At 41.8% G+C, this 13,709-nt stretch overlaps 1 protein-coding gene across 1 annotated transcript in view; it reads right to left on the minus strand.

Moving 5' to 3' along the window:
* The window catches only part of CRTAM (cytotoxic and regulatory T cell molecule), a 29,998-nt gene extending 26,160 nt beyond the window's left edge, over window positions 1-3,838 (minus strand). The window contains exon 1 of the mRNA XM_025998862.2: window positions 3,747-3,838. Within this exon, the coding sequence (XP_025854647.2) occupies window positions 3,747-3,792 (46 nt within the window). The 5' untranslated portion in view covers window positions 3,793-3,838. The remainder of the gene's footprint in view (window positions 1-3,746) is intronic.
* Window positions 3,839-13,709: the final 9,871 nt, after the last annotated feature.

The raw sequence follows: 13,709 nt of genomic DNA on the forward strand, positions 1-13,709 counted from the left end.
AGGTTCCCCACTTAGTGGATTATTGACTTCTGACTAGATTCATCCATCCATGCAAGGCCATGTGTTAGGAGGCTGCTGGGGTTATAGATTGTGACTGGTTTATATATAGAAATAGAAGCTGTGACCTTCATCATCTCCACCCGCAATCTCATGAACTCTAATGGTCCTGTCAGGGCAGTGGATTCATGCCAAAGCACCTGTGACTGACCCTCAAGCCAAAGGGCAAGCAGCAGTCACAACCATCTACCAGAGCTTGCATAGATAAAACCTGAGCAGTTCTTAAGATTCCTTGGTTTTCCTCCAAGATGTTGGGAGTTGCAGTGTCTGATCTCCTCTCTATGAGAGGTTATCATGGTAGATTTAAGAAAGAGTAAAATTTTATTTTTTTTCTTACCTTAGTAACTTAATGATTACATGCAATAAATTTTAAAACTCCAGAATCAAATGAGCCTGTCCTGTAGGGCCCCCAAACTTGTGTTGTCCCATTGGAACTCATCATCTCTTGTGTCCCCCTAGGCTCCACACACACCTAGCACAGATACACCACCAGCTCCATTCCACTTCTGCTTGTATCTGATGTGGTCACCAGCCACTGCCAGGTCCAGTCTCAAGAAGACACTTTTCCTTTTCCTTTGTTCATACTGTTCTACTGACTTGGATATCTTTTTCTTTGTTTTTTTAGAGTTGGGTGAAGGGTAGAAGGAGTCTCAGTCTCTCTCTCTCTCTCTCTCTCTAGTGGGCAGCAAAGCAAAGTTTATTGAGTGATAATACTAAGCTCCTGAAGAGGGAGGAGACCTGAGAAGGTTGCCATGGAGAGAGAAAGAATCTTAAGCAGGCTCCATTCCCAATGAGGAGCCTGGAGGCTTGATGCGGGGATGCAGGTCTCCATCTCAGGACCCTGAGATCATCATGACCCTAAGATCATGACCTGAGCTGAAATCAAGAGTTGGATACTTAATTGACTGAGCCACCGAGGTGCCATGCCACCACCTGGACACTTTTCTTACCTCCTCCAAGACTCAACTCAAATTACACCACTTTTGTCAAATCCACCTAACCAGTCTTTAGCCTCCTCCTTCCCCATGATGACCTGCCCTCTCCTCCAGATCCTTAAAGGTTTTGAATGGACTTCTCTTATAGCACTTAGCACATTGCTTTATATTTGCTTATAAGTATCTTTCTGTGGAGTTTGCAAACTTCTCATAGGAAAGTTGTTTGCCATTCGTTTGTTTTATAGTCCCAGGACCTAACACCAAGATTTTATTTTCAAAATAATATTTTAAGTATTAGTTGAATTAATGGCTAAAAACATGGACATTTATATAGTCAGTAATAAACAATGTAATAGGATGCCACCCTGGCTCTGTTATCATTATGTTATATAAGAAAGACTTGCACTAAGTTAAACCAGAGACAGAGGATGAGTGTCTCAAATCAGAGCCCTACGTACATGACTATTATGAAGTCGTAAACAAAAATGCTTCAATTTAGATCATTATAAAAAAGGATTATTAGTATTTTTTTTTAGATTGACTCAACAGAGAAAATCGCAAGGGTACAGATGAATCTGGCTGTGCCAAAATTAAATTATTTCCAGTATGGCTTTCAAGAAGACATCTCAAAGTGTCAAGAAAAGTGGGACCTTTTCATGGTCAAAAACAACAAACATGGTCAAAAGGAATCTCAGCAGAACCTTAAATATGCAGCTGTTCTTTGTAAAGGCCAGAATAGAAGGTTCAAATTGGTAGATTTTCATCATCTACGATATAGGTGAATGGGATTCACTTTGAAAGATTCTTCATTCTTACTGCATTTTACCCATCTAGAGGCTATCTATATGAGTAGTGACCTTGAAAAGAGGCAGGCTCCAAGATTATGGGACTTTTGCCCATAATTCTTGGCAGCCTTAGAAGTTGCTTAGTAGAAGGTACAGTGATCTTCCCATGATTCATAGCTAAAGACAGCTGGCAATGTAAAGTGTTGCCAAAATTGATGATTTGATGACTTTTTGGTAACAAGAAAGCAACGTGGTCAACTCCTTCCCTGTTTGGGACTCTGATTAGCCTGAGCAAGGTTAGTCAGAGGGGACAGTTTGTATTCATTGAGCGTACCTGACTTTTGGGTGGCCCTTTGGGTGAGCTTACAGATTGGGGTTTTTCAATAACAGATCTTCCAAATTGTATAAATCAGTGGCTTTCAAACTTTAGATCTGCATTAAGAAACACTTTCTACCATAATCTAGTAGAAAGACACACACACACTCTAAATGTTTCATGAGATAATTCTTATATATGTGCTGTGCAGGCTGATTTACTAGCTATGAAAATGTGGGCAGGTTACCTAACTGCTTTTAAACTCTATTTTCTCATGGAAATTAGGGTAGGGGACATTAATACCTCAGTCAATTTGCTAGGCTGAAATATTATTAGTATAAAGTGCTCACTCCTGTGCCTGGCACAATGAATATATTTTTCTCCTGTCTCTATAAATAGTATTTGAATAATCTGTATTCTAAGAGTTATTTTAGGATTGCCTTAAGTCATGATTATTGTTTTTATTTTAAAACTTTTTTTGTAAGGTATTTTTATGAGGCAATAACTTGAATCCTCAAAAAAAGTGAAAGTCAGTGAAGGGCTTTAAATTTTGGAATCATTGAAAACTTACTAATTTTAGCTGTCTAAGTGTACTTTTCCTGAATGTAGGAGCTGTCCTTTAAGCCACTTATTGAAGAAACTAATATTATTTATTACCAAATACTGAATTCATATTAAGTGCCTCAGAGCAAAGGGACCAAAAAAGAACGCACTTAATTTAATTGTTTAAAATAAGAAACTGAAATACTCCATAAAACAAGAAATCTAGCTTTTTAAAATCATGTTATTCAGATGCAGTTCTATGGTGAATGGAGATTTAGAAGGGTAGGTGCGTTACCTGAAATATAACTATAATTCAGTTAAATATTCGGAAGTACACAAAACAAGCAAGCAGTACATGTACATACAGGTTCTTTTGCGAGAATCCAATCTGGTACAAGTTGCAATCAGAGATTTAGAGACACCTACACCCTGGCCCCTCCCCCCACCCTTTAGAGCAGGAATAATTTGACCTGTGCTAAAAAGGTAACCGTGTCTTTAATTTTCATGTGCTACGTTAGAATTAAGTAAGCATCAAAAATCAAATTTGAAAATTATAATAAAATGTCAAGTATAGCTGCCTCATCTAAGCACAAGTTTTTCACGGGGCTCATTATGATCTCTGAACTAATGAAGAGTTGTATAGCACTTTGCCATCTTCAGAGTGCTCTCATGTTTTGGAATTTGATCCCTTAAAAAATCTGGGGAGCTTGGTAGTTGAACATTGCTAATCATCTTCATTTCAAGATGCAGAAATTGAGTTTTCAGAGCACTTAAATTATCTGGTTAAGGCTTATAGAGCAAGGCAGTTTTTAAAATCCAAAACTCTGCTCTGCCCCTGGTTTACACTTACTTAAAAGACAGAGCCTGATAAGCTTGTCACATTTTGCCATAACATGGACCCCACAGAGACCCATACCCATTAGAAATTGAACAAGAGATTAAATAAAGGGGTAACATCCCCCCATGTGTGATCGTGGTACAGCCTGGAAAGTAATAACATATTTACCTGGGTTGTCTTCTGTAGTAGGCCCTCCGCGAATGCAGTCAACTGATAAATTTGGTAAAGTCAAGTCAACTGAGTATCATAAAAAATTAGCTCTAAATCCTTACCTTGTAAGGGGAACCAAGCCAGCAAGCTGCAAAGTCTCCACCACATACTGTGCCGTGCTGTTGTCACACTTTGTCAACTTCCTCTAGATTCTGAAATAAAGGGAGCAGAGTGGTTTCTTTTGAAGGGGGAGAGGCAGTAGCTCTGTGACCTCATGTGTCTCAACTCCTCCATTGGTTCTGGAAGCCCCCTCTTAGCTGCCCCCAAAATACCTCCAGGTGGAACATTTAGGGAACCGCATGTGTCATCTCGATTGTGGAGAGATGTGAGTGATGTGTTGGTGGCACAAATCATTCTGCCACATGTGGGTAGTACTGATAAATCAACTAGTAGCAAGGTTTTTGGGGGGAGGATGGGTGGGGGAGAGATTAAAATTTCCCTGTGCAGTGGTAACCCTGTTTTTACTTTTCTAGTATATTAGACAATGATAACAAGACAATTTTTGCTAAATCTTTGTGAATATGTTTTGTTTCTACAACAACGTATTATGGTATTTAGGGCCAGAACTCATTCATTCACATTATTTGATCATTTAAAAAAATCGTTATCAATCTTCCCTACTCATCCATTCATCCATCCATCTACATCTATCCAGACATCTAGCATGTATTGTTCTAAGATGTCATATATGTAAAAGATCAATTCCTTGTTTTTGAGGAGAATATGATCTACTGGGGGACTACTCCAGTCCATAATAGGCAAATGAACCATTTTAGGATTTAATTGTCATTAATTGGGGAAAATTGAGATATACTACTTCATTTTTTCCAGGCCACACAGAAAATACTAATAGGCTTATTTAAAAGATAGAGTCTAGACTGCAGTATTTGGAAAGTCATAAAGGAAATAATATTTACTGTTTCTAATTAAAATGACCTGCCTGGCTTAGTTGGCAGAGCATGTGACTCTTGATCTTGGAATTGTGGGTTTAAGCCCCACTTGGGTGTACAGATTACTTTAAAAATAATAAAATTTAAAAACAAAAAAGAGGGGGGTGCCTGGGTAGCTTAATCAGTTAAGTGGCTTCCTTCAGTTTGGCTCATGATCTCAGGGTCCTGGGATGGAGCCGCATCAGGCTCCCTGCTCAGTGGGGGATCTGCTTCTCCCTCTCCCTCTGCTCCTCCCCTTCCCCCTGCTTGAGCACACTCGCACACACACACTCTCTCTCTCAAATAAATAAAATCTTAAAAAAAATAATAAGTGTTGCTTATTCTGTAAATGTGTTGATACCTTGAGTAGAGAATTTTATTCATCAAAAATGTCTTTCAAATGTTTTACCTATTATTTTTTAAAAGATTTTATTTGAGAGAGAGTGAGAGTGTGTGCAAGTGGAGGGAGGGGCAGAGGGAGAGGGAGACGGAATCTCAAGCAGACTCTGGGCTGAGCGTGGAGCCCAGTGTGGGGCTCAATCCCAGGAGCCTGAGATCACGACCTGAGCTGAAGTCAAAAGTTGGACACTTAACTGAACAAATCACCCAGGCACCCCTCAAATATTTTACCCATTTTAACATATAGGATGAAAAGAGGAGGGAAAATAGAATTTTCTTGTAGGGCATAGCATGATAGAAGGTAATGTTTCCCAAACTGTATGATCATATAAATGCTTTGGGCCTCCAGCCAAAAAATGCAGTTTGCTAGGGTCAGCCCCAGAGTGATTTAATCAGAATCTCACTTGAGTAAGGAACCACCTGTGTGTTTAACAAGCTCTCTGGGGTATCATAAGTCAAGTTGGAGCCACAGTGATAGTGTTGTGGAACAGAAATCAAGACATAAAGGAGCTAGCTCTCACTCTGCTACCAGCTGGTGTGCCAGGGTCAGAGGAGACTCCATAAATTGCTTGTTGACTATATTAACATATATTGACTTGCTTATGGAAGCAGGGAATGGATAGGCTGCATCCTACCATTTTTAAAAATAGGGACTTAGGGACACCTGGGTAACTCAGTGGTTGAACGTTGCCTTTGGCCCAGGGCATGATCCCAAGGTCCTGGGATCAAGTCCGACATCGGGCTCCCTGCAAGGAACCTGCTTCTCCCTCTGCCTATGTCTCTGCCTCTCTCTGTTTGTCTCTCATGAATAAATAAATAAAATCTTTAAAAAATAAAAGTAGGGAATTAAGGAATTCACTTGAAGTAATATAGTCAGTGGTAGAGCTGAGAAGATAAGCCAAGACTTCAGTCTTTGGTCTGATTTTTTTTTTTTTTTTTGCATTTGCAAATTCCTTCCAGATACTTCCAGTTTTTATATTTAAGGCTTTGTCATGTCTAAGCATTTAATTTTCCTGTTACTGCCATGTCCTTGCTGTAGGGTGATCCCTCATTTTTGTACCCTGTCTCCAATCTCCTTAAGAAAGCCCAAAAATGGGGCATAAGGTGTCTCTTTGGGCCTCCCATGGGAGATGTGCATTGCCTGTGGTTAGTTGATAATTTCTCACATTTTCACCTGGAAGAATGCTATTCCCTGTAGGGTTTTGTGACACTCCTGTCAAAGCACAGAGGAAAAGGAATTTACTTCTGGTGGTCACATGGGCCATCATGGAGCTAGCATCCATGTCTGGACCTAGATGCTTATTTTCCAGATCGTGAGCATATTCTGTGACTTGAATGTATGAGGGGGTCAAAAACCACTTTTATAGGAAATAGAAGTAAAAATGTCATCATGGGACTTTTCATTTTAAGCTGGTGGAAAAAATATCTTGGTCCAGCTCTGAATTAAATTCAGTAGAGGCTTGGAGAAGGATCACTTTGCTTTTTCTCTCTTTTTTAAAGATTTATTTATTTATTTGAGAGAGACAGACAGACAGAGTGTATATACATGTGCCGGGGAAGAGGGAGAGAGCAAATTCTCAAGCAGACTTCCCATTGAGTGTGGAGCCTGACAAGGAACTCAGTGAGGACTCTGAGATCACAACTTGAGCTGAAATCAAGAGTTGGATGCCTAACCACCTGAGCCACCCAGGTACCCTCCCTTGCTTCTCTCTTTTCCAACGGTGATCTTCTGTGATTTTCTCTGTTGGGTAAAAACTAATGGAAACTTAGGTGAAAACAAAATGAATATAGGACTCATGTGACCACAGAATAAAATATTCTGAGATCATAATTAAAATTACAGTGTAGTCCAGCCCCAATCTATTGATTTAATGTGATTTTAGTGCAATACCTGTGAATGGGTTTCCATGAAATGTTCCAGGTGTTCATTTAACTGCAGACAGGTAGCTTTTCTGTTTTCTAAAACACAAATATTATTCCACTCAAAAACTTTCAGTTTTTTCTTTTTGCCTGAAGATTGTAGTCCAGACTCTTTAGCAAATCATCAAAGACCATTCACCCCCTGGCCCTAATCTACTTTTCAGGCCCTCCTTTCTATCCTGACCCAAAATATGCTCATAGAAAATTCTTGCCACATTTCAAGCATACAGTACATTTGGTAATTGTGGTCCTACTGGGTCATAGTTCATACTGCCCTCTCTGCCAAAAATGGCCTTTTCTCTCTGGGGAGATTCCAGTCCTCTTCTATGACCCAGATCAAATGTGGCACTTCTCAGAGAGGACTAGAGGCTAGTGACTAAGAATATGGATTCTGGAGACAGAGCCTATTTCCTTACCTGTGAAATGGGTACAATGACAGCACTCATATGGTTTCTGTAGGAATGAAAGAGGTTAAGGGGCATCTGGTTAAGTCAGTTAAGCATCTGGCTTCGGCTCAGGTCATGATCTGAGGGTCCTGGGATGGAGCCCTGTGTTGGGCTCCCTGCTCAGTGGGGAGCCTGCTTCTCCCTCTGCCTCTGCTCCTCCACCTGATTGTTCTCTCTCTTTCTCTGTCAAATAAATAAATAAAATCTTAAAAAAAAAAAAAAGAAGTTAATAGTGCCTGGTACATAGTTAGCCATGACTGTCCTCTGTACTCCTAGAAAAAAAATCACCTCTCCACTTTTCTTTGCCCCATAATTAGTTTTTCTTTTTCTTTTTATCATACCAGTTTTTATTCTGATTTGCATTCTACTCCATTCAGTATGCATCTGTCTCCCTTGCTAGATTCCCAGCTTCCTGAATGCAGAGTTTGTTTCATTTACCTTGGTGTTCCTGAGGGCTGGCATGGAGCCTTCCATGGTACAGTTGTTTTTCAGATAGCTTTACTGAGGTATAACTGACATAATGAACTGTGCCTATTTGAAGTGTACAATCTGACACATTTTGGCATATGCATCCACCCATGAAAGTGTCATCAGAGTCAAGATCGTGAACATCCCAGTCCCATTGCCCCTACAAGTTTCCTCCTGTTCCTCCCCAGTTCCCCTCTCAAAGCCACTGCTGATCCGCTTCCTGTCTCTACCGATTAGGTTTTCGTTTCCCAGAAGTTTACATAAATGGAATCATACAGTGTGCACTTTCCTTTGTCTGGCTTCTTTCACTCGGATAATTATTTGGAGGTTCATCCGTGAGGTAGCGTGTGTTCTGGGTTCATTCATTTCTAGCTGTGAGTAGTGGCTCATTATGTAAACACACCCCAGTTTGTTGACCTGTTCACCTGTAGCTTGATTTCCGGGTTGTTTACAGTAGGAGAGTTTTTAATGATTGTGTCTTATGTTGAATCAGTTGTAGGGTCACTTTAAGGAGAACTTGATATGTCTCCACATTTCATGATCATCTAATTCAGAGAAAAAAGTTCAGGTTAGTTCAATTAAGTGCTGGTCTTTAGTTGGCACTTAGAGTGCACCCCCTGACTCTCCCTTGATCTCCCTCCCCTGCAGGGGCTGGAAGGATGGGACATGCCAGCTGGGTCCCTCTCTGGATATTGCTGTCCCTGGAAGAAACCCATCTCACCCAACATCCTCCCTCCTCCGTGGGGCACCCAGCAGGGGGCTAAGTGGTTGTGTCCTCTTTGTCTCAAGGTGGAACAACTCTGAAGGGAAACATTCTAGCTCCAGAGCCCTCTGTGGGATTGGGCTCAGGGAAGGCCTCTGTGGCCACCGTGTCTGGCTGCTTTCACAGGTTTTGTCCTTAAACTTGTGCACATAAATCTCCATCTGAACATCAGAACTGGGGCACTGGCCCCTCAACAGCAGGTGAAATAAATTCTCAAGTGAGCGAGTGAATGGAAGAATGGACTCTCCATTTAAGATGCTCTTTTTTGCTCTGAAGCCTAAAAGGATGTGTGATTTCTAATTCTTTCAGAGCATTAAAGAAGACCCTACCTTTTTTAGATTGCACTGTGGGCAATGATGAGTGTATCTTTTTCACCCACGGCTGTGACATCGAACTGGTCACAGACCATGACAGACGTCACGAAAGTCCACTGGACTGAGGTTTAAAATGGTCTGTGGGGGCAGAGCCACAAGGAGGCTTAGGACTGAGAATGACAAGTAGTTGTGGTTTGCACGGTTCTTCCTAACCCCTCCCCGCCCCCACTTCAGCCTGTGGCCCCCCGGGGATTCAGCAGAGGAAGGTGCTCTTGTGGCTGCTTAGCCCAGCGGAAGGAAAAGATGAGGTTGGAGTGCGGTGGTCAGGGAGTGACCTCCTACCTGTTTTCAAATGGAAGGTGTCTGCTGACCACCTGGTGGGTGAAGCCTTGCCACTGACAGCCGGTTGTCGTTTTGATCTTCACTTAATGAATCCTCCTACTGTGTGTTCCAGTACCAATAGGAAGTCACATTTGGTGGGGGTGGTGGTGGTGTGGGGACAGATTTTAGAGAAATAAAACATCCTCTCTCTCCCACCATCACCGTTGGTCAACCTTGGTTGTCAGAGGGGGAATAAAAACCTGAAAAAGGAGACATTTATTAAATACATGAAAGATGGACTGTTTTAAGGGTCAGAAAGGATAGGGGATTTCCCCATGTGTAGATGCCACTGGGGTTTTTGTTGTAATTACGAGAGGGGCCTAAACTTTCTTCTTGACATTTCTTGGCTGAAGTGAATAACCTGTGGCCTTTCCCAAGGCCAGGGCAAGAAGTGGCCTTGCCTGCATTTCCCAGCAGATGCCTCAGGTGGCTAGTTCGTAGCTGGTGGAGGGAGGCTTCGAGCTTGCAGGAGGCACAGAGTGGCTGCAGAGTTTCTAAACTAGAGCAGCAGCCACTGTAGTTAGTTATTGAGAAAAGGCTTTTTGGCAGCAGTGAAGGCTAGTGGGATGAGTATGAGGTGGAGAGTAGGAGGCAGACAGACCGGACTTGTCACCTGGGCCCGGTCACTAGTGGCCTTGTAGCCCTTGACGTATTTGCCTCTTGGTGTCAGTTTCCTCATCTGTAAAATAGGGAGAATAATTACAGCATAAGGTGACTGGGAGGCATGAATGAAACAGCATCCCAAGTGCCCAGTGCAGTGGCACATAAAAGATCCTCCATTAATCTGAAGACCCCAGGTGGCTGGGGCTCCATCTCATGCCCACAGGAACCATGGTAGGTTAGACGTGCCTGCAAAAGGAGAGTCTGCTAGGCTTTTGTTCTAAAGAATTCTGCCTAGAATTAAATCAACTGGAGCATGCTGAAGAGACAACCCAAGAAGAGATGATGATTGTGGTTTGGGGGAATGTACCACAGGCCGGCAAGTGGCAGCTTCATGTCTCAGCTGACACATCTTTCCCAGGACAAATGACTTCCCAGGGGGTGGTCTTCTGCAAAGGAGGGGATTAAATGAGACCAGCGGTTTCCAACTGCATTCTGAAGCAACCAAGTATCCCCCAGGTGCCTCAGGGTTGGGCAATATTTTCCTTAAAATTTCTTTGCAGAAATATCGTAAGCGATTAGTCTAGGCTTTGGAACCAGACTGACGGCTCAAATCTCTGCACTAACACGAACCAGCCATATGACTTTGGGTGAGTTACTGAATCTTTGTAAGATTATTTCCTCTTCTGTAAGCTTGGAATAATAATTGTATCTACTGAATAGGGTTGTCAAGAAGATTGAAGAGGTTTACACCCATTATGTACTTAGAAGAGTGTCTGATCCACATCGGCACTCAACAAATGCTGGCTATCACTTTGCCAGTCTCTAAACATGACCAATCTATTGATTTGTTATGCCAGGGAAACTAGTTTCTATGCTGGATTCTTTGGGCTTAGAATAAAATCCAAATGGCTCACCACAGTTTACAACAGAAGTTGGTGAACTTTTTGTGTAAAACACCAAGTAGTGAATATTTTAGGCTTTGTGGGCTATGGGCCCTCCACTACTAACCTCTGCCCTTGTGTGCTGGAAACAGCCTTGGGTAACATGTAAATGAATGAGCATGGCTATATGCCAATAAAACTTTACTGATAGGCTGTGGAATTTATATTTTACATAATTAGCATGTGTCAAGGACTAGCATTCCTCTTTTGGTGTTCTTTAACCATTTAAAATTGTAAAAACAAAAAAAAAATTGTAAAAACATTCTGAGCTTATGGGCCATTTAAACACAGGCTGTGGGCCAGTAGATTGCCAACCCCTGGTATACAGGATCCTATGTCTGGGTCCACCTACCTCTCCAGTCTTGTTTCTCTTCACTTTCTGCTGCACTTACTAAGCTTTAGCTCCCTGATCCCTTGTGTTCTAACCCAACAAACTCCTTTTCATGTGGGGGCATCTGCATTCCTGTTGTCTTTTTTTTTTTTTAAGATTTTATTTAGACATGAGAGACACAGAGAGGTAGAGACACAGGCAAAGGGAGAAGCAAGCTCCCTGCAGGGAGCTTGATGTGGGACTCAATCCCAGGACCCTGGGATCATGACCTGAGGCTGAAGGCAGACGCTCAACCACTGAGCCTCCCAGGTGCCCCACCTGTTGTCTTTATGAAACGTCATTTAGCTCTTCACCATGACCAGCTTCTACTCAACCTTAGCTGGCAGCTTCCTTGCCAGCTGCTTGGGGACACCACACCTGACCTTATGTAAAGTACACCCTGCCCCACATCCCTCCCAGAGTTACTATCGGGTAACCCAGTTTTCTTTGTAGACAACATTGATCCACCTGTGTAATTATCTTGTTTATGTATTCAGTGTCTCTCTCTACTCCATGAGAGCAAGGACCTTGCTTTATTTGCTCCTGGAGCACCAGCCTGCCACCCTGCCAAGAACATCGTGTTCAATCAATATTGTAGAATGATGAATGAGTCCACGCCCTCAGTGTCTTTTTTTTCCTTTTGTATATTGAGTTTATAATACCTGCCCTCCTTACCTTGTAGAATGAGGATCAAAGAAAAATATGTTTTTAAAAGGAAGGTGGTAAATCATTAAGGCAGCCTCTTAGGTAAACCCCAGAATTGGACCAACACATTCTCTTACTGTGCGGACGCTAACCTAGGGAGATAATAGTAAAGTAATGCCAGTATGAATGAGGCTACTTTCATTCCTTGTCCCTGATATTTTCCACAGATAAGAAAACGGCTACATGTGTGATATTTTTACTTTGGCCTTAGCAAAAGCAATTCTTTATTTATTAGCAGGTAGTATCTTATTAGCATGTCCTATTAGGCATTTTATTTTATTGTTTTTAAGAGAGGGAGCAAGAGAGGGTGGGCAGAGAGAGAAAATCTTTATTTTTTTTTAAAGATTTTATTCATTCACTTTAGAGATAGAACGTGCATGAACAGGGTGGGGAGCAGACAGAAAGGGAGAGAGAAAGAGAGAATCCCAAGCAGATTCCCATGCTGAGCACAGAGTCCAACAATGGGCTTGATCCCAGGACCCTGAGATCATGACCTGAGTGGGAACCAAGAGTGGGACGCTTCACTGGCTGAGCCACCCAGACGTCCCAATTAGGCATCTTATAGTCGTTACCCCGTATCATACAACCATGCTATTAAGACCCATGTACCCATTTTATGGGTGAAAACAGTTTAAGGCATCTAGTAAGCAACTGAGCCGGGATAATAACCCAGCTCTGTCTGATGCCAGAAGTAGGGCTGCCTCTCTGGTACAGCATGAAGTTCTTCTCCAGTGACACACAGATCTTCTGGACTGCCCCATCAACGCAGTGGTACCCAGTAGCTATCTACACCTGGAGCTTCTCATGGCCAGGAGCAAGCCATCTGGGTTTATTTATTTCTTTCTTTCTTTTTTTTTTTATTTACCAACTCTGGGTTTATTTCTGGCAAAATGAAGTATTCCGTTTCTTCAGAAGGAAGACTGTGGTTTTTTTTTTTTTTTTTTTTGGTTCTCAACTTATTAAAAAAAAAAAAAAACATTTTGCTGATTTCAGCTTAAACAAATCCAAAGCACATGAGTTCATTTTCTCTGGATGTGCAGGCCGACTTTACATACAGCACAAGAGGGCAAAAGGAGTTTGGGAATCTGTCAAGCAGAGAACTGAGTTATTCAGAATAACCGAGAACCAGCCACAAGGCTAAACGTAGCTTGGTCTTTTGTCAGATATGAGCATTAGCTGCTGTTTCCACAGGAAGTAAATTGTGTCCAGAGCTGGCTCTGTCCATGGAAACCTGTATTTGTTGGGACACGTGGGTTGCTCAGTGATGGAGCACCTGCCTTCGGCCTAGGTTGTGATCCTGGAGACCCGAGATCGAGTCCCGCATCGGGCTCCCTGCATGGAGCCTGCTTCTCCCTCTGCCTGTGTCTCTGCCTCTCTCTGTGTCTCTCATGAGTAAACAAATAAAATTTTTTAAAAAAGCCCAAAACCTGCATTCATGTCCTGAGTATAAATTTGCATACATGGCTTATTCTAACTTCTATTAGCCTCACATACCTTACTTCAAAAATGGGGTCGGGGGCACCTGGGTGCCTCAGTTGAATGTCCAACTCTTTTTTTTTTTTTTTTTACTTTAAAGGTATACTTTATTAAATGTTACCTGAATAGATTTATAGAGCAACTGTGTATTTAATTTCATATACAACTTTTATATACAGTGACATTTTCCTCAAGAATGGAAATTGATCTGTAAGTAATTTGTATTAAAAATGTAATTATTTACCACAGATATAGAAGAGTGACTTAAATTTGTTTGAAGATTATTGTGAGGTCATTCAAAATTTACTGA

The sequence above is a fragment of the Vulpes vulpes genome, chromosome 12 (assembly GCF_048418805.1).
Source record: "Vulpes vulpes isolate BD-2025 chromosome 12, VulVul3, whole genome shotgun sequence".
Taxonomy (NCBI): domain Eukaryota; kingdom Metazoa; phylum Chordata; class Mammalia; order Carnivora; family Canidae; genus Vulpes; species Vulpes vulpes.